Source organism: Populus nigra, chromosome 9 (genome assembly GCF_951802175.1).
Source record: "Populus nigra chromosome 9, ddPopNigr1.1, whole genome shotgun sequence".
Lineage (NCBI taxonomy): Eukaryota > Viridiplantae > Streptophyta > Magnoliopsida > Malpighiales > Salicaceae > Populus > Populus nigra.
Window position 1 is genome coordinate 10,891,357 of NC_084860.1, and position 20,358 is coordinate 10,911,714.

Below are 20,358 nucleotides of genomic sequence, written 5' to 3' on the forward strand. Positions count from 1 at the left end.
TTTTAATTTAATCCTTCAATATTTGATTTTTACAGAATTGACCTTCGTACTTTTTTTTCCGCTTTCCTTTCTATAAGATCATCTAAATCTTATGTCCATGGTCGTAGGGTTGACAAGTTAACTTAAATTGACTTAAATTCTTTTATTTCTTTATTTATATTTTCTTAAGTTTCATTCCTTAATATTTTTTTATTGAGAACTTTGCTTCATTGTTTTATGGGTTTGCTTTCTATGCAGCCAGTCTCGGCATCATGACCACAATCACGAGTTTTAAAGGTTAGCACTAGTTGGTTTTGGTCTTTTTTACATGTTTTTTTTTATTTTTATCCTTCAATATTTTTTTTTAGAGTTGGTATTTATGCTTTTTTTCCTTACTTTTCTTTTTATGGAATTATCTTAATCATGTTCTAATGGTCACAAGGTTAGTGGATTAATCCTGGTTGAACTAGATCTTTTTTTTTTGTTTTTTTAGAACTATTTTTTAAGTTTCATACCTGAAAAATCTTTTTATTGAGAATTTGTCTTTGTTTTTTTTGGGTTACTTTATGCACAATAAGTCCTAGGCTCGTGATCACGGTCACGAGTTTTGAAAGTTAACACATTTTGACTTTAATATTTTTTTTAGGTGTTTCTTTTTTAATCTCATAATTTAACGTATATTTTTTTAGGAATTGATATTTGTGTTTTTTTTTCACTTTCTTTTCTATAGGGTTATCCTAATCATGTGCCCATGGTTGCAGGGTTAGCGGGTTAACGTGGGTTAGCCCAATTTTTTTTTTTTAGTTTCATTATTCAATATTAAGTTGTTTTATAATTAAGCTTTATAGTTTGATTCAGTTCACTTTTGTTTGTGATTTTTCTAACTTTTATTGGCATAAATAATTATTTTATTAAATAAAAAATTAACAAAAAACTAAAAGAGATGATGCTTTTACTTTGCACCACCTCACAAAAATACTATTCATTGTAATAATTGTTTTGTTCTTTTTCTAATTTCATCCTTGAACATTTTACTTACTAGAGATTGAGATTTTTTATTTATTGTGTTTGCTTTCTATGTGGTTATTCTAGTCTCTTAACTCGTGTCGCAGGTTTAATGAGTTAACCTTGTTGACTCGAGTTTCTTTTTAATTGGTATTTTTTTTTAATTTTATCATTTAACATTAATTTTATTACAAATTAGGCTTCATGATTTATTTTAGTTTGCTTTCTATGATGTTATTCTACTCTCATGATCAAAGTCACGAGTTTTGCAAGTTAACATAGGTAGATTCAGGTCATTTTATTATGTCTTTTTTTAATATTTTTTTTCAATTTCATCCATAAAAAATGGGTTGATTAAGAATTAAGTTTTATAATTTTATTTTAATTTATTTTCTATGGGGGTTACCGGAGTCACGAGTTTGACAAGTTAACCCAAATTTACTCAGGTCATTTTTTCCAGTTTATTCATTGTAATAGTGCTTTTGTTCTTTTTCTAATTTCATCCTTAAACATTTTACTTACTAGAGATTGAGATTTTTTATTTATTGTGTTTGCTTTCTATGTGGTTATTCTAGTCTCTTAATTTGTGTCGCAGGTTTAATGAGTTAACCTGGTTGACTCGAGTTTCTTTTTAATTGGTATTTTTTTTAATTTTATCATTTAACATTAAGTTTATTATAAATTAGACTTCATGATTTATTTTGGTTTGCTTTTTATGATGTTATTCTGGTCTCATGATCAAAGTCACGAGTTTTGCAAGTTAACCTAGGTAAATTCGGGTAATTTTATTGTGTCTTTTTTTTAATATTTTTTTTCAATTTCATCTATAAAAAATGGGTTGATTAAGAATTAAGCTTTATAATTTTATTTTAATTTATTTTCTATGGGGGTTACTGGAGTCACGAGTTTGACAAGTTAACCCAAATTTACTTAGGTCATTTTTTTCAATTTATTTTCTATGAGGTTATCATAGTTTTATGACCCGGGTCATGAGTTTGGCAGATTAATTTAGGTTGATTTGGGTCTTTTTTGCATCTTTTTTTTTAATTTATTTCTTTTCAACTTCATCCTTTTATATTGGGTTAATTGGGAATCAGTTTCATAATTTGTTTTGATTTACTTTATATGGGGTTATCTTGATCTCATGAAATCGGGTTGTTGGTTTGACAAGTAAACTTCAATTTTTTTTTAATTTTATCATTCAACATTCAGTTGATTGGGAATTAGGCTTCATAATTTGTTTCAATTTGCTTTATATGAAATTATCATGGTCCAATGATCCTGGTCATGAATTTGATAGGTTAACTTGAACTGACTCTGGTCAATCCAATACATTATCATCTTAGTAATTTTTTAAAAAATTATCTTGAGTTTCTTTTAGTTTAACTATATTTTACGGCTCATCTGGGTTGCTTTTGGACTACCAAGTCAACCAGATCACATTGAGTTAACCTTTTTATTGTTTAAGTTTTTTCTACTAAAAACAATTAGTAACGATTAGATATTTTCTTAACATTAAAAAAATTAATCTAACCAATAACATAACGTGGGCCAACTATTTAGTAATAATTACATAGAGTAAAAGGACCAAATGCATGAAACATTAACGAAAAATAAAATCATAAAAGATACATAAACTCAAGTCCCTGTTTAATGATTTTTTTTTATATATATAAAAAGAGAGGTAGAAAGAAACAAAAGCCAAAATATACAGACAAAAATCACATTACAAAAAAAAACTAAAAGCCCTCAATCTTTTACTATTCACCAAAACGGAATTGTCATTGCCAAAAAACCTTGTTAAGCATGCAATTAAGGGTAGGATTGTCTTTTTCATAGGATACATTTGGCATTGAAAGAATGATTGGGGACAAATGGTCGGTTCAGGTTTTTTTGGCTACAATATAAATATTGATTTGTCATTCAGTGCATAAAATTTTAATCTTTGGGTTGGAGGCTTCTTGTCTTTTTTTTTTAAAATTAAACAGTGGAGTTACAACCATGCCCTTGGAAGGGGGACATGCATGTTGTGAGGGGCTTCTCTATCTTCTTTATTTATTTTTGAAATAGTGCAAATATAGATTACCCTTAGGTTTTTTTAAAAAATAAAGCTACATGTAAGGGTGTTTTCATCGTTTCCATATGGTTTTGTTATAAATATCAGGTGGGGTCTAGAGTAATTGAGATATAAATGATTATTTTTATTAAAAAATAGCTCAGCACGCGCCATCAAGTGGGCGCCACCCGCTCCCTTTAGGTGGTGTTTACAACATCAAAACAGAACCGAACGTCGCCTTCTGGACGGTGTTCGATGCATCCCGCCACCCAAAGCACAGTGGCAATGTGCATGTGCCGAGGAGACCCGCAGAGGATCTTCAGTTGAGGGTTTTTCCCTCCCTCCCTCTTTCCCTTTTCTCCTCCTAGAAAAACATGTTGTCCATTGTAAACAAACAAGAAGGTCTAGCTATTTGTTTATTAAATTAAATTAAGTCCTTATTCTTTTGATTGTAATGTATTTGCCTTCAATTGTTTGTTGAGTTAATTTGTTTTTTCAATTTCATCCATTTACAATTGATTTTTGTATCAAATTTTATCCTCATTCTTTTAATTATAGTGTATCTGGTTTTGAATCATTTATCAATGGTTTTTTTTTTCAATTTCATCCCCTTGCACTTGATTTCTATATTAGATTTGATCCTTATTATTTTAATTGTGATGTATTTGGTCTTGAATCCTTTATTGAATTGATTTGTCTTTAAATTTCATCATTTGACATTTTATTTTTATATCAAATATGGTCCTTATTTTTTTATTGTTATTTTTAGTTGTTCTTATCCTTTTCTAGATTGAAATTGTTTTTCAATTTCATCCCTTATGATTGATTTTATTTTATTTTTATGTCAAATTTAGTTCCTTTTCTTTTTAAATCACTTCTTTTTTTAATTTTTTTTTCAAGTTCATCCCTAATTATTTTGGTTGGTTATAATTTTTACATGTTATTTTTTCAAGTTTGACTTTTATATGGTGATCTAGTCTCATAATCCATATTATAAAATTATAAAGGTTGGATCAGGCTAGCTTCAATCATGTTTTATTATTTTAAAAAAATTTCATTCGTCATCATTAAGTTCGTTGAAAATTGGTATTATTTGTTTTTTGTCCTTTTGTTTTGAATTCATTTGTTAATTTGAATTTTTTTTCAATTTTATCCTTCAATTCAACATTTTTGTTCATCCTTTCAATTTTGTTTTTTGTTTTTTTTACAAATGAGGTCCTTATTCTCTTAATTGCTATTTATTTATCTTTCAGTTTTTTTTTTTTAATTTCATCATTCAACATTTTAATTATAGAGATGTGGTCTCCTAGGTTTTTCCCATTGTTTATAAGCCCTGCCCAAAAGTCAATCTAAGACAATGATCGAGTCACGGGTCGAGTGAGTTGACTCAAGTTAACTTAAGCCAACCAAATCTTTTTGTTTTATAAAAAAAATCAAAATGATACCATTTTGAAAAAAAATAAAATTAGTTAACGAGTTTTGACTTTTTTTTTCTTGGGCTAACCAAAACATGGGTCAACTCGAGTCTTCGACAGTTTTACACTTGGTCAATTCCCCCTCAATTTCTTTTGAAGCTTGGCCCAGTCATGGGTCGAATCGTCGGGTTGAGCCAAGTTTTTAAATAATTGCTTTTCAGATGCGACACCTCCAGTTTAATCAGTGCCTATGGTCATGAGTTTGAAAAGTTTGCACGGGTTGATATCATTTTCTTTCTCAATTACATCCTTTAAAGTTGTTCGTTTTAAAAAAAGAACTTCGTTTATCAAGGTGGCCTAGGTTTCTTTTGAAGTCGTTTTTTTTATCCTTCAAAATTCATTTCTTTTTAAAATTCAATATTTTTTTTTTCTGTTTTGCCCTCTATTTTGTTATTATGTCCATATGATCTTTCTTGTGGGTTTTGACAACCTCACTTTGTTTTACTAATGCTTTGTTTTTTAATTTTTTTTTTCATTAATTTTTTTTTATGATCTCATCATTCTACATTTTGATTTTCAAGAATTGAGGATCATTATTTTTTAGTTCTCTTTTATGATATGAGGTTGTGAGTTTTTTCTTTAAAATACAATAACAATACTTGAATAATTTTTTTTATATTACAAAAGTAATTATTTGACCCGCGGAGAAGTATGTATTATCTATCTATAATGTCATATGTGGTGCATGTGTGTCTATTTTATGAAAATAAAAATAATTACAATTCCTTTTTTTTTAAAAAGAAACTCTCTATTATCTCTTTTCTGTTCTCTATATGTATGTATGCACGTGTATGTATATGTATGTATGTATAAAATAGAGAAAGTTGTGATTTTGTATCTCTTCTTGTCAACAATCTTTCGGTCTTTCCTTTTCTATCCTCATCTTTCATCTCACATTGGAGAGGTTAGTCCTTAAATGTGATTCCATTTCTTTTCTTTATTTTTTCCAAGGTAAACTTTTGATCCTTATAGTATCTACAGATTTGGAGATGTTTCTGTATATAGCAAAGTGAGCTGTGAATTGGTTATAGTGATTAATAATAATTTTATGTGTTGAATGGTTAGGGTTTCTGGTGCTGTGATTGTTTGTTTCATTCATTCATTGTTGCTTCTTTGTGTTTATTCAATTCTTGCAGGTTTTTGTGCTTCAAAAGTGAAGTGAATGGATGGGAAAGTCTATATTGCTGTGTGAGCATGAATTAGGGTTTCAGATATGGATGATTCTTAGGTGTTGTAGATTGCTGTAATTCATACAAGTTTTCTGAGTCAGTGATTGGAAGAGTTTCTTTAACTTAAAAAAGAAACAAAAATTGAGTTGAAGGGAGTTCTTGGGAGTATTGGATGGGGAATAAGCTGGGGAGGAGGAGACAAGTGGTGGATGAGATGTATACAAGACCACAAGGTCTATATGCTCATAAAGATGTGGATCATAAAAAGCTAAGAAAGCTCATTCTCGAATCCAAGCTTGCCCCTTGTTTTCCAGGGGACGAGGACAGCTGTTATGATCATGAGGAATGCCCCATCTGTTTCTTGGTCCGTGTTTCTATCATTGTCTTTCTATCTAGTTTGTTTCTGTCTTTTTCTCCCTCAAGTTCATTTTGGTTTTTTTAGCTCATTTCCTTTGTGTTTGGTTGTTTGCAAAGCTGAAGAAAAAGAAAGGAACTTTTTTCCCCCCTACATTCGCTTTAATGTTCTCTTGAAAAAAAATGAAGTATTTGATTGATTCTTTCCCTTCTTTTTGAGAGACCTAGGCATATTCTTTTTTATAAACCATTTTTTTCCCTCTCCTATTGTTTTGTTGGTGACCAAAGAGAAATAATCGATTTTATAAAGCTAAGATTTAATGGTATTAGACCCTGTTGTACATTGTTGGTGTGACTAACCTGGCCCTTTTGTTTTTGTCTTAGTATTATCCGAGTCTCAACCGATCAAGATGTTGCATGAAGTGCGTCTGTACAGGTAATTGATTAATTGGCCATTGAGTTCTGCAATTTGACATATTGTGTTAGTTATTCAAATCATTTATGGAATTTGAGCTGTGTTCTTTGTACAGAGTGTTTTCTGCAGATGAAGAATCCTAATTCAACCCGACCTACTCAGTATCCTTCAGTGCAAATTTTTTATTTCAGTTGCATATTTTGTTTAATTTGATTGTCATCATCTTATTACTTCCTGAAGCCATATTCCTATGCTTGCATTACTTAACAAGATCAGATGTCCATTTTGCAAAACCGCAAATTATGCTGTGGAGTATCGGGGTGTGAAAACAAAAGAGGAAAAGGGTTTGGAGCAGATTGTAAGATTTTATTGGCCTTCGTAACCGTAATTTTTGTTATTCTATGTACTGTGTGCCAATACTTTCCTTATATTGGTTGAGATTTATATGCATTTCTTCATTTTCTGCAGGAAGAACAGCGTGTTATAGAAGCGAAAATTAGGATGCGACAGCAGGAGCTTCAGGATGACAAAGAGAGAACGCAGAAAAGATCAGAAGTGAGTTCCTCAAGCACTAGTATTGCTCCAGGGGAGCTTGAATGTGGGCCAGCAGCTGGTATTCTCCTTTTAAAACTCTGGTAGCTACTGCTTGTATGCTTATGTTATGGTTATCATGATGGTTATAAATTTTCTTCTCCTCCCCAATCATCTCTCGCAGTTCCATCTGATAGGGCTCCAGTGGAAAGTGAGGACATTGTTTCGTCTCAATACTCAATCAGACATCCTCTGCACTCTGGAGGGAACAGGTATATTGCATCTCTAGTTTCTTTCCCCCATCAAGTTCTTGATTCAGGTTAGTGATACAGGTTCTATTATGATTTTTGTGAGACAAAACAATTACAAGGAAGACAAGATGTTTTATCCTTTAAATTGTGGGCTGCACATTTTCTTTTTTTCAAAGAAAAATGTGTATTCCCAATTTTTTTTGTTGTCCTTTAGAAAATGTCACATTGTGGTTGTTCTGTACTTTTTGATGATATGATATCCTGTCAACTGTAGAGATTTTTTTTCATGGGTGTAGTAGTTTATAGGTTTGATGAAGCTTGTTTTGCAATATACATTCTCTTGATAGCTAATTGTTACATCATCTAATTCATGCACGGATCAGTTGTATATATTCTGAGGTATGAACATAGGCTAGTGTCTAAAGTTCTTGCTTCATCCATTTAGAGGTTGAAATATCTAGTGAAAGAGTCGAATGGGGTTCCTGTGGTTATGGAGTGAGAAGGAAAGAAGATGGCAGTGTCATAACTGGTTTACACTATTAAGACTCAAGAAAAAGAAAAAACAAAAGCTTCATTGCATAATGCAGCTCATTGAGACTCAGAGTTGTTTTTTAATCAAGGGAGGGAAGAAGTTAGAATTACTGTAAGCTTTGTTTTGGTTTAATGACTTAAATTCTAAATCGAAGATGCAACATTTGTTATCTCACAACACTGATTGCTTATTACTCAGATTCAGTATGCAATGGGATGATTTTATTTGACACTTTTGTATAGATATGATCACCACCAGAACTCAGAATAGCATGCTTAATTCCAAATTTCCTGTTTAACAGTCTGTTATATTAGGCTTAATAAGATGTTTGAACTGATTCTAATTTTCTTCCGGATTGCCATTGTTCTAATTTATATATCAAATGTTCATTAAATTGTAGGGATGATGAATTTGACCTGGATCTTGAGGATATTATGTTAATGGAAGCAATTTGGCTTTCCATTCAGGTAAATGGTCTTTGATTGATTTCCTCCAACTTGTATGCAACATTGATTTTATTTGACTTTTTTTACCTCTTGTATCTGATTGGCTTTTTGACATGTATCAGTCCAACATTATCCACGCACCAGCTACAACTGATTGCATCTTACCTGTGTAGGAACTGAATGTGATTTATCATTTTCTATACATCAACATTTAATGATCACCAAATTTATAATTATGGCTATGAGAGAGTATCTTTGAATCAATTCCTGGTAGGTAATGTAGAGGTGATGATCACCCATTTATAATTATGCCTATGAGAGTATGTTTGAATCAATTCCTGGTAGTTAAAATAGAGGTGTGTAAGAAACTAAAGCAATTTCTGGGATGCTCTTGCAAAATTGTCTTGTTTGACATTGCTGCTAGCAATGGATGCTCTTGATTCTCATTCAGAGCTTAAACAAATTCCCTCAACTATTGTGGTTGTGATTTAAGTCCCAAAGTAAATGGTCTCTTTTATGTCTCATCAAGCTAACATTGCTAATTTGGTCAGGATTCTTTCTGTGTTTTCCAGATCACCTCTCATAGTGGGTAAATGAAATTTATGATGTTAACAACAATACATTGGACCAAAAGATGCAAGCCTGGTGCTTTAAAAATAACTTGTCACATGTTCTAATTTACTTTTCAGTTCTTTTTATGTTCAGAAAATGATCATTTCAAAGGATTTGGACCTTTGCCTCTTCAGTTTGGCAGCAATGTTCTTTAGGTCCCTTTTTATTGTTTTTGCTTTGCCTTTACCTTTTCCATTGCCTGTTTCTATCTTAATCTTGCACATTTGAGTGTGCTGGAAGGATCCTTTGCATTTATCCATAGTAGTTATTATAGCATATGACATGGATTATCCATGCTATAAGATAATTTTATCAAGGTACTTATTGGATCAATAATCTATTAAAATGATAATATGAAAAAAAAATGTGTAAAGTACAATTAAATATAATTAAATAAGAAGTACAAAATTTTATGTATTAGATTGCCTACCCAGTAGAATTGTTGAACAAATCTTACCTAACGTAATTTAGATCTAAATTTATGAAGGATATTTTAAAATTAATTTAATTTAGTAATTAAACAGCCAACATCATCCCCACAAGAATTTAGAGATATCATATTCAATAAAAGTTTTCAGTAGTATGAATTTAGATGGATATTTTTGTGTGTGATTTTGTGAGTCGGGGTAAGTGTGCCTAATAAGCAGAATCTGTGGTGTTATTATTGTAACACATTCTTTTTTTGAACTAATTTAATATAATTGTTGCAATTTATGGAGGACTTCGTAATAAATACAGTGGTGCTGTTAGGAATTAGTCAAATGAGATTGTTAATATTAGGGATGTGCAGATTTTTTAAATATTAATAATAATAACAAAAGAGAAATGTGCAATTGAAATTTTTCTTTACACTTTAGAGGATATCTTAATATTTTTATAGAAAATCTTAAAAGGTGCAGAATATAACGGACAACATTTCAAAAGCATCATACTGCATTAGAAAAATCATCCGTGTGATTATGGTTTTTCTCTCTCAATGTATTTGTGTATCATCTAGTTTGTGGTCAGATGAATCAACCATGTTTCATTTCCTGATTATATAAATTCATAAACTTTTGTAGCAGTGCATGTAATTTTCTTTCTTATTCTTTTTGGATATATAAAAATCTGATGATATAAAATCTAAAGCCAGCCACTTTATAAAATTTTTATATCTGAGAAAAAAACATAACCCAGCACCTCAGTAGAAATCATAATAAGAATCACACCACCTAAATTATTGGAGTAGAGAGATCATAATTAAAAACAAAAATTCAAAATGGAGAACAAATTAGATTTATCAAGTAAATAGATGCGAGTGCCCAACAATTGAATGATACATCATCAGTTATAACTAGTATCAAACTCATTAAGTTAGTCCCTCTCTTTCTCCATCTGTCATGGCATTATGTTTCATCAGATACTATATCACCTATAGCTTTTCCTTCCGACTAACAATTCTTCTCATCTGTAAACACTGTAACCAGGCATTGTGTCTTTTTTATGATAGCTGGGTTCTTATGCATATGGGCATCTAGATGTAGCCCAGTGAACAAAGGAAAATAAGAAAATAAGAGGTTTAATGAAAATTGGAAGCGTTTCAAAAAGATTCCCAAAAGGAGATAATCATAGCCAGACCAATAGAGAAAGTAATTTAAATTTAATGCACGTTATATCAGCAAAAAAGGAGTTACTTCATTAGTTGATGATATCTAGAATGGAGGCCAGTTGAAGTTATTAAAAGAGGTGCTGCTTACAAGTATTTCTGGTTTATTGGTGCCTAAAACACTGTAATTATTGTAGGCTTTCCTCATAATGAAAAATAATATTTGTTATTGTTATTGAATTGCTTTCCATTCCTTGCTGTGGTATTGAATACTCTTTGCATATCTTTTTTTCTTATTCTTCCTAAAGAAGCTCAGGTTTAGGAATCCATTGCCTCTATGTGTGTGTGTGTGTGTGTGTTTAGGGGGGATATATTTTTGACAAATAAAGTTGAAAGCTCGTGCAAATATAGATGTAGATATGGATGATAGACATTTTCTGTTGTCTAATATACACTTGGATGCACCCGCATGCATGCATGTGCTCCTTCTAAGGTGCTACTTTGGCAACTAAAAATTATGGGCGTGAAGACGTGTTCACACAAGTATGCATGATCTAAAGAATGTTCTGTTTGCTATTTTAGCAACCGAGCTGTTCTTGTCTCTGATATTGACATGGGAGATTTGACTCGGTTCTGTTCCTTGTCTTGACAATTGACTTAAGATCTTAACTTACTCCAGGAAAATGGAAGACAGAAAAATCCGCATTGTGGTGATGCTGCGCCATCTGAACAATTTATCATGGAAGCACGCTATGCTTCACCAGCAAAGGCACCACTGGCTGGATCATCATCCCCTTCTGGAGGTCTTGCATGTGCTATAGCTGCTCTTGCTGAGCGTCAGCAGATGGGTGGGGAATCACTTGTTCACAATAATGGAAATATGCCTTCATTCAACATGCTTCCAAGCACTAGTAGCTTTTATAACAGGCATGTGCAGGATGCAGACGATTACTCTCCTGCGCAGAGCTCTAGCAATGTGCAGCCAGATTGCAGGATGATTGTGACAAGGGATGATGGGGACTGGGGTGCGGATCGTGGATCAGACGCAGCTGAAGCTGGGACCAGTTATGCTAGTTCTGAGACAGCAGAAGATGCTGGTGGAATATCTGCCCTATTACCCCCACCACCGCCAGATGAAATTGGGGGGAGCTTTCAGAATGTCTATGGACCCATTGAGAATTTTGAAGAGCAGATGATGCTAGCCACGGCCATTTCTCTTGCTGAGGCCCGAGCTATGACAAGTGAACCCCAAAGCGCATGGCAATAGTTTTCAGGGATAAGCTGCGAAAGCTTGAACAAATGATGCTGGCGAAGGCTTTTCAGCTAGCTGAGTACCAGGCCAGGGCAAGTGCACAATGCGTGCATGCAACTGGCTCAAAGGTTAAGGTAGTGAAGATTCTCTCTACAGTACTACGTATAGTTGTTAAAGGAAAAGGTATTGTTTTGGTGAATGAAAGGTTGTTTGGTAAACTATATTCATAATGATTCCAAGTCACAAAGTCCTTTATTTTCATGGATCTTTATCATTTCTTAGCTTGTTCAGGAGTCCCAGGGTAGCAAAAATCATATTTTTTTTCCTTTTCCACAATTAATGAACAAAATTGAAGAGTAGATTTGATTCGATGTCATCATAGCTCCCTACTATTGATATTGCAGAATCCTAATCCTAATCATTGGTTTTCAGTTATCGATTTGGTTGATCATTAACTACTACCATCCCTGGGAGAGGGCTGGGAACTTGTACGTGAAGTTATAATAATCTTCGTGCCAAAACAGGTGTCTGAAGATTTTCAACACGGAATTAACTGCTCACACCTTACCTTCTTTCCCGTTCATATGAAAAAGACTAGCAGTGCTAATCTCATTAGGCCACCCGAACCCATAGCACCTCTGACAGGAGGAGGCCAATGGTGGTCTTCTCTCTACAAAGCCTAAACGGGTTTGTAAGATTTGGGGCAATTGCTACGGTGCTCCTAGTAATTATGTATGTATATATAAACCCGTAAGGGCTAGACCCTTCAAAATAAAAACCTCTCTATAGAAATTCTTAGATACCCAGCAACTCATTCAAGGGGGAGAATTTGAAAACAAAAGAAAAAACAACTGAAGGAACGATCAGTTATAAATTTACAACTCTTATGCTGGATCGCATGGTGAGTAGATGAAGCAAATGTACGAGGATCGACAGATTTGGGCCGAAAGTTTCCATATTTCTATGCTGGCCCAGGATAACCTCAATGAATGTGTGAATTAATTCATTCAATGTGGGGGGAAAGCTTAAATTTGCTTGAGTTTATCCGTTGTTGTAAATAGATTGAGAATCAACACAAGTTATGAAACAGGCAGTTCTAAATTATTCCAACAACAGGCAATTTCTTACATGTTTGCTTCCTGTTCTTTATTGAAGGAGTAGCTAGACAGTGTAGGGTCCTATAAGAGACATGGTTTACAAAATTCGACGCGAAGGCAGGTTCAACCGAAGAAGAGATGTTGTTTGTGATAGAGAATGTAACTTTTTTTTGATAAGCAAAATAGAGCTTGTTAAAGGCTGGACAAGCAGCCCAAAGGGTTTTGAGTTTAACAAATCCAGCATACAAAAACAAAAGAATCCAAGGCAATATGAACTACAAGAATCACAAGACTGCAGATTAAAACAAAAAGGGTATGTAACTTGTTCATGCAAGCTACTTGAATCTTATGGATTCCCATGTCTGCATCTCATATGTCCTATTTCCAAAGAAGATTGAGTTAAGGCCATGTAGACTCAAGTAATGTTTGCTGTCACAAGAGGTAGGCTTTGCAAATGCTGTTGCAACTCGAAATTATTTGATTATATTTGCGATGCTAGACTTGCTCTTCGTCTAGAATATAGCTCATGGCACATAATTTATTTCGTTTCATAGGGGATTATTTAAATGCTTCAAAAGCTCTTGCCTTAACCCTTCACATTTAACTAGGAAGGGTTGAGTTAATATTCTGTAAAATAAGCTTGGATTACCTTGCGGGGGCTTGGCTCAGAGATCGTTGAGTCTTTTACTACAAATTGCCTTTTAATTTTTTTCCACCTGTAATCGGACTGGGATTCGGTAACTCTGTTAAGGATTTTCATTTGGTTTAAGTTTCCCTTTTTTTAGGTTCCGACACAACAGTTGCTTGCTGTTCTTGAACAAACATTGCTTGAGGTTATCCAATGCCGAGATCAAGGTCTGAGAATACTAGCATGTTTCCATTTATCCCTAATATAACTGTTGGATAGAGTTCAAGACCAGAATACTGGCAGAAATCTCTGATGGTCATGTTTTGTCTGCTGTTTTTTATCAGTGGCTGTTGCAATATGTTTCCATGAATTTGGATTCATGCTTTGTAGTCGGGTCAGCTCGAACTTATTTCTCTTTGATCGTTGGTTTATAAAAAACTATCTATTTATTATCTATTATTATTTATTAATTAATAAAAACTATATATATTTAAAGTATGTATATGTACATTAAATTATAAATATTAATTATATTATATTTAAAAATTCTAAATATTCTACAAATATATTTATATATTTCGAGTTATGTTTGGTAAATTTTAGATTTATATATCAGGTTAAAAAAATATCATTAAATTATCAACTCTATCGATGATCATCTGCAGGAGAGCGAGCTCCTCACCAAGCAAATCGGAACCATTAAATCAAGTAGATGGCCTTCCACAGGAGAGCTCATCACCAGACATATCAGAACCATTAAATCAAGCAGTATCTGGAATTCCAGGTAGAAGAGAACCCCATTAAATCAAGCAAAATCTGGAATTCCAGGGAGAAGAGACTATGTCCCTGATGTATTTGATATTATAACATATAATAATTTTTAAATTATTTTTTGTTTGAAAACAAATTAAAATATTTTTTATTTTATTTTTACATTAGCACATTAAAAACATTAAAAAAATATTAAAACAAACATGTTAAACAGTAATGCGAAACGGCCTCTAAGGGAACAGCCTCTAAGGGAACGTTTGGGATCGCGGCTGCATTCCCAAAAAATTAAAATTTTTTTTTTATTAAAATTTAATATGGTTTGTATATTTTAGATCATTTTGATGTATTGATATCAAAAATAACTTTTAAAAAATAAAAAAATATCATTAGCATGCATTTTGACACGAAAAGTTATTTGAAAAACACCCGTAGCAACCACACTGTAAATTGCAGATCAGAATCCAAAGATTGAAAGTATAACATTAAGCACCCAGAGCCACAGGAGATAATTGGTTTGGAACGGCCCGACCTATGGTTTCGAGTGATATATTTTCTTATACAGTATTTGACACATTCAATAAGCAGCGCACCTCAAGCAACAGAGGGTGAAGTAGATTTCCAAAAAAACTTTTATCAAGGAAAGGAAGCAATGTTGGTATACAACAAAATCATTTACTAATCATCCTCATCATCGCTGTCATAGTTCTGGCATAGGGATTGTAGACCAATGCTTGGATCATTAGCTGTACTCTGCTCTACTTGTTTATTCTCCTCTGGCTTGTTACGGTCAGAAACTGCAACTGGTTTCTTTTTCACAGATATCCTGATCAACGGGGATCTAAATTTAGGTTTGCCATCATTTTGAGTCCCTGAAGCACTTGAATTTTCTGTTGACAACCAAGGAACATGAATGTCAGACTCACCTAGAATTTCATAATAACAGATGAATGTAACAAGTTAAACAAAAAGTAGTAATCTCAAGATGAACACTAATTGATCTTGGTGATATGTAAGAAATCAAATTTTCTAACATACATTTGGAGTACATTAGCATTTGAAGAATATTCCTTTGCATATAGCTTTAATAGCATCTATTTGGGACAATAACATACATGTTTCTGAATATGCTAGACCTCTCATGAAGACCACCAGAAAGGCGGTGAAACATTTTGAAATCAAATATACCTTTTGTGCAGGAAGTGTTTGATATTTATCAGAAATCAGAAATCCACTGAAAATTTAGCCACGGAAGAAAATTTGAGAATACTGTAGCTATCTATGTTGTTCTTGCCTCATAATAGTAGTAGTAGCATTAATCAAACATAACAGTCAATCTATCATTATTACCCAATGAATAGCTCCATCAAATCTCAACAAGGAATTTATATATAACTTATCTTTTCATTCACTGCTTCTAAATATGAACTCTAATTGCACTTCAAGAATTTTAGTTCTGAACAATATATGGAAGGGAAAGGTAAAAGATGACATAAAGTACCACTGTTATTTGAGCTATCTGAAACACTAGCTTTTGCCAGTGAATCCGTTGGTTTACTTGAAACTTCATCAGCAACCTTCCTCTTCTGCATAGCATGCACTCAAAAGTTCAAGTTAAGGAATCACTTGATCTCCACAAAAAGTCATAAATTACCATGCTGGAAGTTTGATACATTACAGATGAAAAGAAGGGAAAAAAAGGTAAACATAAATGGTTCAACAAAGCTCATGATGAGTTCAGTAGATGAAATGCTTCATAAAAACTGACAAAGTTAAGGCATGATGGCAGATGCACCGAGACACAATTCTTGAAGAATGCGAAAGGTCATACAGACAGACTGTATTTCTGATAAATGACATTCAGGTAGGCTGCTCCTCATGTCTAATTGAATAAGGACTCAAAATTAGAAGGCTCCAAAAAAGTCACTATCATAACATTATATTTGAACACAGATCGTAAGAGAGATGGAAATGTTGGAAAGTAGGATAGAAAATGGAGGAAAAAGGCTAATTTTTTATCATTTGGTAGGGTGAAAATGTGCAAGTACAGAAGATAAAAGTGGCAATATCAATATTTTCACAAGTATGGGCATCATTGTGAAATATTCATGTATATTATATATCTTCCCAGTCTTCATATATTGATCCAACTGTCATAATTAGCTTCACTCCTGCTATGTGGCTTTACAAATTGTATTGATCTAGGAACCAAATCAGAGGTTACATGACCAAGATTCAGGACCAGTGAACCAACAGCACCAGGATTAGTATATACACCTTTGCATACCTTGATCTATCTCAATCCTAAACTAAAAATTCATTCTGAGAAAAGTTGATTTCAGTAGGATTGATAGAAACAGTTCAGATAGATTATTGAAGTTTGGAACTAAATAATTGAATATTTCTGTTTTTCAATAGAAAAACTCCAAAGCACACACACTAGCTCATTCCTTGGTGTTTTGATTATACAGAGAGATACATCTTTTTTCCAAAGTCAATGCATCCAAGCTGAGTTGTAATATTTCCAAAGTGATTAACCTCACTCAAAGGTCAAAGCCTCCATACAAACAACAGTTAAAGGGGTACAAAAGTCATATTTGCAAGTAAAAGTACGAAGATAATAGATTTCACTTGAGATTAACCCCTTTTCTTGGACAGAAGTAAAATATTTGTGTTCTACTAAATTATACTGATGGGAAAAACTGCCCATGGTAAAGAATGCATGTGAAAAATTTTACAACTATAATTGGATCTCTTCTCATATTTTCCTTTAATAATTAGGCACAATATATTCCAACCATTCACTTTTTCCTCTTACTTCCAGAAAGTGACCTATATAAAGAAAAAGAAGATTTACAAGATTCTCATACCTTCAACTTATCACTTGACATGTTAAAATCTTCATCGTCATCAGAATCTTCATCTGAAATTCTTCGAATAACCTCTGTTTGTCTTTGCTTTAAAATATAAACACAAAACAAACCATTTTATGACCATCTAGTCATATAGAAGGGAGGAAGGGGATGCAAATGAGCAGGTCTGGAAGGAAACTAGCAAGTATAGAAATTGAGTACTAACTTGGAATAATGATTTTATAAGAGCTTCATCCTCTTCCTCCAACTTCCTCTCCTGTCAGCAAGTAAATCCATTGCCAGATTCAGAATAAGGCAGTACAACACAGAAATGAAAAGGCAAATGTCCCAAGAAAAAAGCAAGCAAGCATTATTCCTGCAACTAGAATCTCTACTTTGGTTTTCACACATTTACATGTAACGTTATATGTAAATGCAAAGAATTCACATTATGCTTTAGTGCATTTCATTTCAATGGGCAAATTTATTCCTATGGAAAAGATTTAAAAGGAAAAACTATTGAATATCTTAAAACTCGTACCTTTTCAGAAGCTGTGCGCTGCAAAGCCTCAAGCATTGCATCGACACTGACAGTAGCATGTCGAGACTGCAAAAATGAAAACAGAATCAGTACAGGATGACAAAGTAGACCAAAACACAATAATTTAACGAATAACATCAAATCCCACGAACCAATTAATTACCTTCATGGACTTCATTTCATCAAGTGCAGCAAGAATGTCAATCTCTCTTTTAGAATCCAAAGTTCTGTTCTCCAGTGATTTCATGGCATCCCCCATCTCTTCTGCAACCCTCTTTTTCTTCTCAGTGTCCAGTTCCTACCACCCACAACAACATTATTCTCCAAACTAAAAATTCTCACAGACAAACAACAACCAAAGTACAACGTTGTAACTAATATATTTTTACCTCATCCTCGGCACGCCAAGGTTCAAAATTCCGCGTGGCACCACTTTCGACTGTATAATCCGAGTTTTGAGGATCTGTCTTCATTGCTAGCTCGGCCGAACACCTCGTACATTTGAAGTAAAATCTAAATATTTGTATTCCTAAATACGTCTGCAAAAAAAAAACAAAAAAAAGAACGAAAAGAATCCTTCCAAAACACTACCAGTAAAAATAAAGACAGACAGAAAATTAAAAGAAAAAAAAATACCTCGCCAATGACATCTTCTTTGCGAGAATTAAACTTGGTGCCTTTATAGATGTAATTACCACAAGTATTGCAACGGATGCTCATAGGAAGCATCATTCGGACCTTTATCTGTTGGTTCTTGGGTCTTCGGATCCTGGGTAATTTCGATGGATCAAAATCTGGTGGGTAGTACTTGTTTAACACCTTTCTTTCTCCCATCTTCTCTGCTTACTTGCTTCTTCTCGCGACAACCACAAAAAAGAAAACCCTAATTACTCAGATTTGTGTTTGAAATTTGCTAATTGGTTTTCCAGCAAGAAAGATAGAGAAGGCTACAAGGAAGGAGGACAGCTGCTTCGTCATATAGTTATTAACTAGTTTTTTTTCCGTGCTACGCCACGGTGGAATTATCTTTTTTTATCAACCTTAAAACAATATATAAAAATGTTAAAAGTTAAAAATTTAATTTAGATTGGGCTGAAATATTGTTTTAAATATTTAAATGGTAACACCGATTATATATATATTTTTAAATAAATAATAAGATAGCAGCATATTAAATTAACTTGATTGAAAACTTGTAATATAGATATGTTATAGTGATAAAATTATGAAATTCACAATGAAACAAAATAAAAAATCTAATTACAACAAACCACATATTAAAGATAAAATGTCAAAAAAATAATAATTCTTTTAAAAAAAAATACTTGAATAAATTTATATCGATGGTGAGCACAACATCTTGGGATGAGAAAAATTTCTTAACCTAAAAAAAAAAGTTAAAGATATGCTAGGACTTTCAAATAAGTACAAGAAATTTAAGACCTAAGTCATTGGTTTGATTAAGTTTAATAAATTTGGTTAATTTATATATATATAACTCAATTTAATAACATGAAAAATCACAACCTATAAAATCCTATATGTTAAAGCAAGAAACTCAATCCTCAACCAATTTAATTTTGAATGATGGAATTGGAAACAAAATAGCAATATTAGGAATGAGGACCAAACATGAAAAAAAAAAGAATAAGGATGAAATTGCAAAAAACAAATAAAATTTACAAGTCAACACAAACAAAAAAAATCAAAAGAATAAGGATCAAAATTGAGAGATTAAAAACTGAAGGAAGACAAAAATGAAAAAAAAAACTTTCTAATTTGAAGTAATTTTTTGAAAGATAACAAATAAAACAGGGATTAAATCTAAAGAGAAAAGAAGTTTAATGATTGTTGTGATTTTTTCATAGGCAGTGCGTAAACCAAGGCATAATCACTAAACATACGCCATCTAGGAAGGAAGAAAACACCAAAACACATCAAATAACACAGCAGAACAAATGTTTTTACCATAAGAGTCAACCACACATGTCATCTGAAGGCGATGGAGTGGTTAACGTCTGCTATGCACGCGTCAGCAGCTTTTTGTTTTTGTTTTTCTCTTTTTTATGTATTAAAAGACAACATCATCCACATGACCAAATAATTATTGCTAAAAAACCATATGGGAATGACAAATTTGCCCTTGAAAAGATGCTTTGAGAATTTTCATTTTAAAGGTGATAGAGTTATTGCACTATTCTTAAAAAAGTGAAAAACCAAGAATGCCCCTAGCCATAGTTAAGTGGAATTTTGCTTTTAAGGATACTAAAGTAAATTCGCTATACAAAAAGTTTATGAAAGGATATAGATGCCCCTCAACAATTGTAAATTGAGAAATAAACCCTGTGAAAATACAAATATACCCTGTAGGTCTGTTTAAATGTTTTTTTAGGGGCAAAAACATAATTCCAATATTATAATTCACAATGAATAACGCCTATTGTACAATCTTTTTCCCACACAAAATAGGTTTTGTTAACTAGATTGTATCTACATTGCAAGTCTACATTATTTTTCTAGCAAAATATTTAAGCGTTGCAATCACGTTTTAAAAAAAAAGGAGAAATCCTATAATTTTTTTAAATTAAAATTAAAAAAAAAAGAAAAAAATAAGGATGGTCGTTATAGGCCTAGTAAACTAGGCTAAATGCCTGGCCCACTAAGAAAGAGCCCATGTGCGGGCCTTTTTTAGGCGCATTCAAGGTAGAAAAAACACACTCCTAATATTAACTCCCCTTATCATATGAAACTATTTGACACAAAATTCAACTGTTTTAGTGGTAGAATCGTCTCAAATGAAAACTTTCTCT

At 32.6% G+C, this 20,358-nt stretch overlaps 2 protein-coding genes across 4 annotated transcripts; one reads left to right on the plus strand and one right to left on the minus strand.

Annotated features, from left to right (window-relative positions):
• The first annotated feature begins 5,269 nt into the window (after positions 1-5,269).
• On the plus strand, positions 5,270-11,923 carry LOC133703900 (E3 ubiquitin-protein ligase DA2L-like). 3 transcript variants are annotated; one of them, XM_062128635.1, is made up of 9 exons: positions 5,270-5,419; positions 5,652-6,048; positions 6,423-6,474; positions 6,569-6,614; positions 6,730-6,811; positions 6,922-7,066; positions 7,169-7,256; positions 8,168-8,234; positions 11,090-11,923. In XM_062128635.1, the coding sequence occupies exons 2-9, from the start codon at positions 5,857-5,859 to the stop codon at positions 11,675-11,677; spliced, it is 1,260 nt and encodes a 419-aa protein (XP_061984619.1). In that variant the 5' UTR covers positions 5,270-5,419; positions 5,652-5,856; the 3' UTR covers positions 11,678-11,923. The 3 variants fall into 3 exon arrangements, with proteins under 3 accessions (XP_061984619.1, XP_061984620.1, XP_061984621.1); XM_062128636.1 differs by having other exon boundaries at positions 5,320-5,466; XM_062128637.1 differs by lacking the exon at positions 5,270-5,419 and adding an exon at positions 5,468-5,524.
• Positions 11,924-14,614: 2,691 nt separating this feature from the next.
• Positions 14,615-18,513, minus strand: LOC133703942 (uncharacterized). Its single transcript, XM_062128689.1, has 8 exons — positions 18,185-18,513; positions 17,938-18,087; positions 17,712-17,846; positions 17,549-17,614; positions 17,234-17,284; positions 17,026-17,112; positions 15,657-15,741; positions 14,615-15,045 (listed from the first exon to the last, which is right to left on the minus strand). The coding sequence occupies exons 1-8, from the start codon at positions 18,380-18,382 to the stop codon at positions 14,834-14,836; spliced, it is 984 nt and encodes a 327-aa protein (XP_061984673.1). The 5' UTR covers positions 18,383-18,513; the 3' UTR covers positions 14,615-14,833.
• Between the last annotated feature and the right edge of the window lie 1,845 nt (positions 18,514-20,358).

Coding starts and splice junctions, on each gene's coding strand:
- LOC133703900 (XM_062128635.1), top strand. CDS start 5,857: ATGGGGAATAAGCTGGGGAGGAGGAGACAAGTGGTGGATGAGATGTAT. Junction 7,067..7,168: donor TGAATGTGGGCCAGCAGCTG/GTATTCTCCTTT, acceptor CATCTCTCGCAG/TTCCATCTGATAGGGCTCCA. Junction 8,235..11,089: donor CAATTTGGCTTTCCATTCAG/GTAAATGGTCTT, acceptor AACTTACTCCAG/GAAAATGGAAGACAGAAAAA.
- LOC133703942 (XM_062128689.1), bottom strand. CDS start 18,382: ATGGGAGAAAGAAAGGTGTTAAACAAGTACTACCCACCAGATTTTGAT. Junction 17,615..17,711: donor ATGAAATGAAGTCCATGAAG/GTAATTAATTGG, acceptor TCATTTTTGCAG/TCTCGACATGCTACTGTCAG. Junction 15,046..15,656: donor AGATAGCTCAAATAACAGTG/GTACTTTATGTC, acceptor GGTTGTCAACAG/AAAATTCAAGTGCTTCAGGG.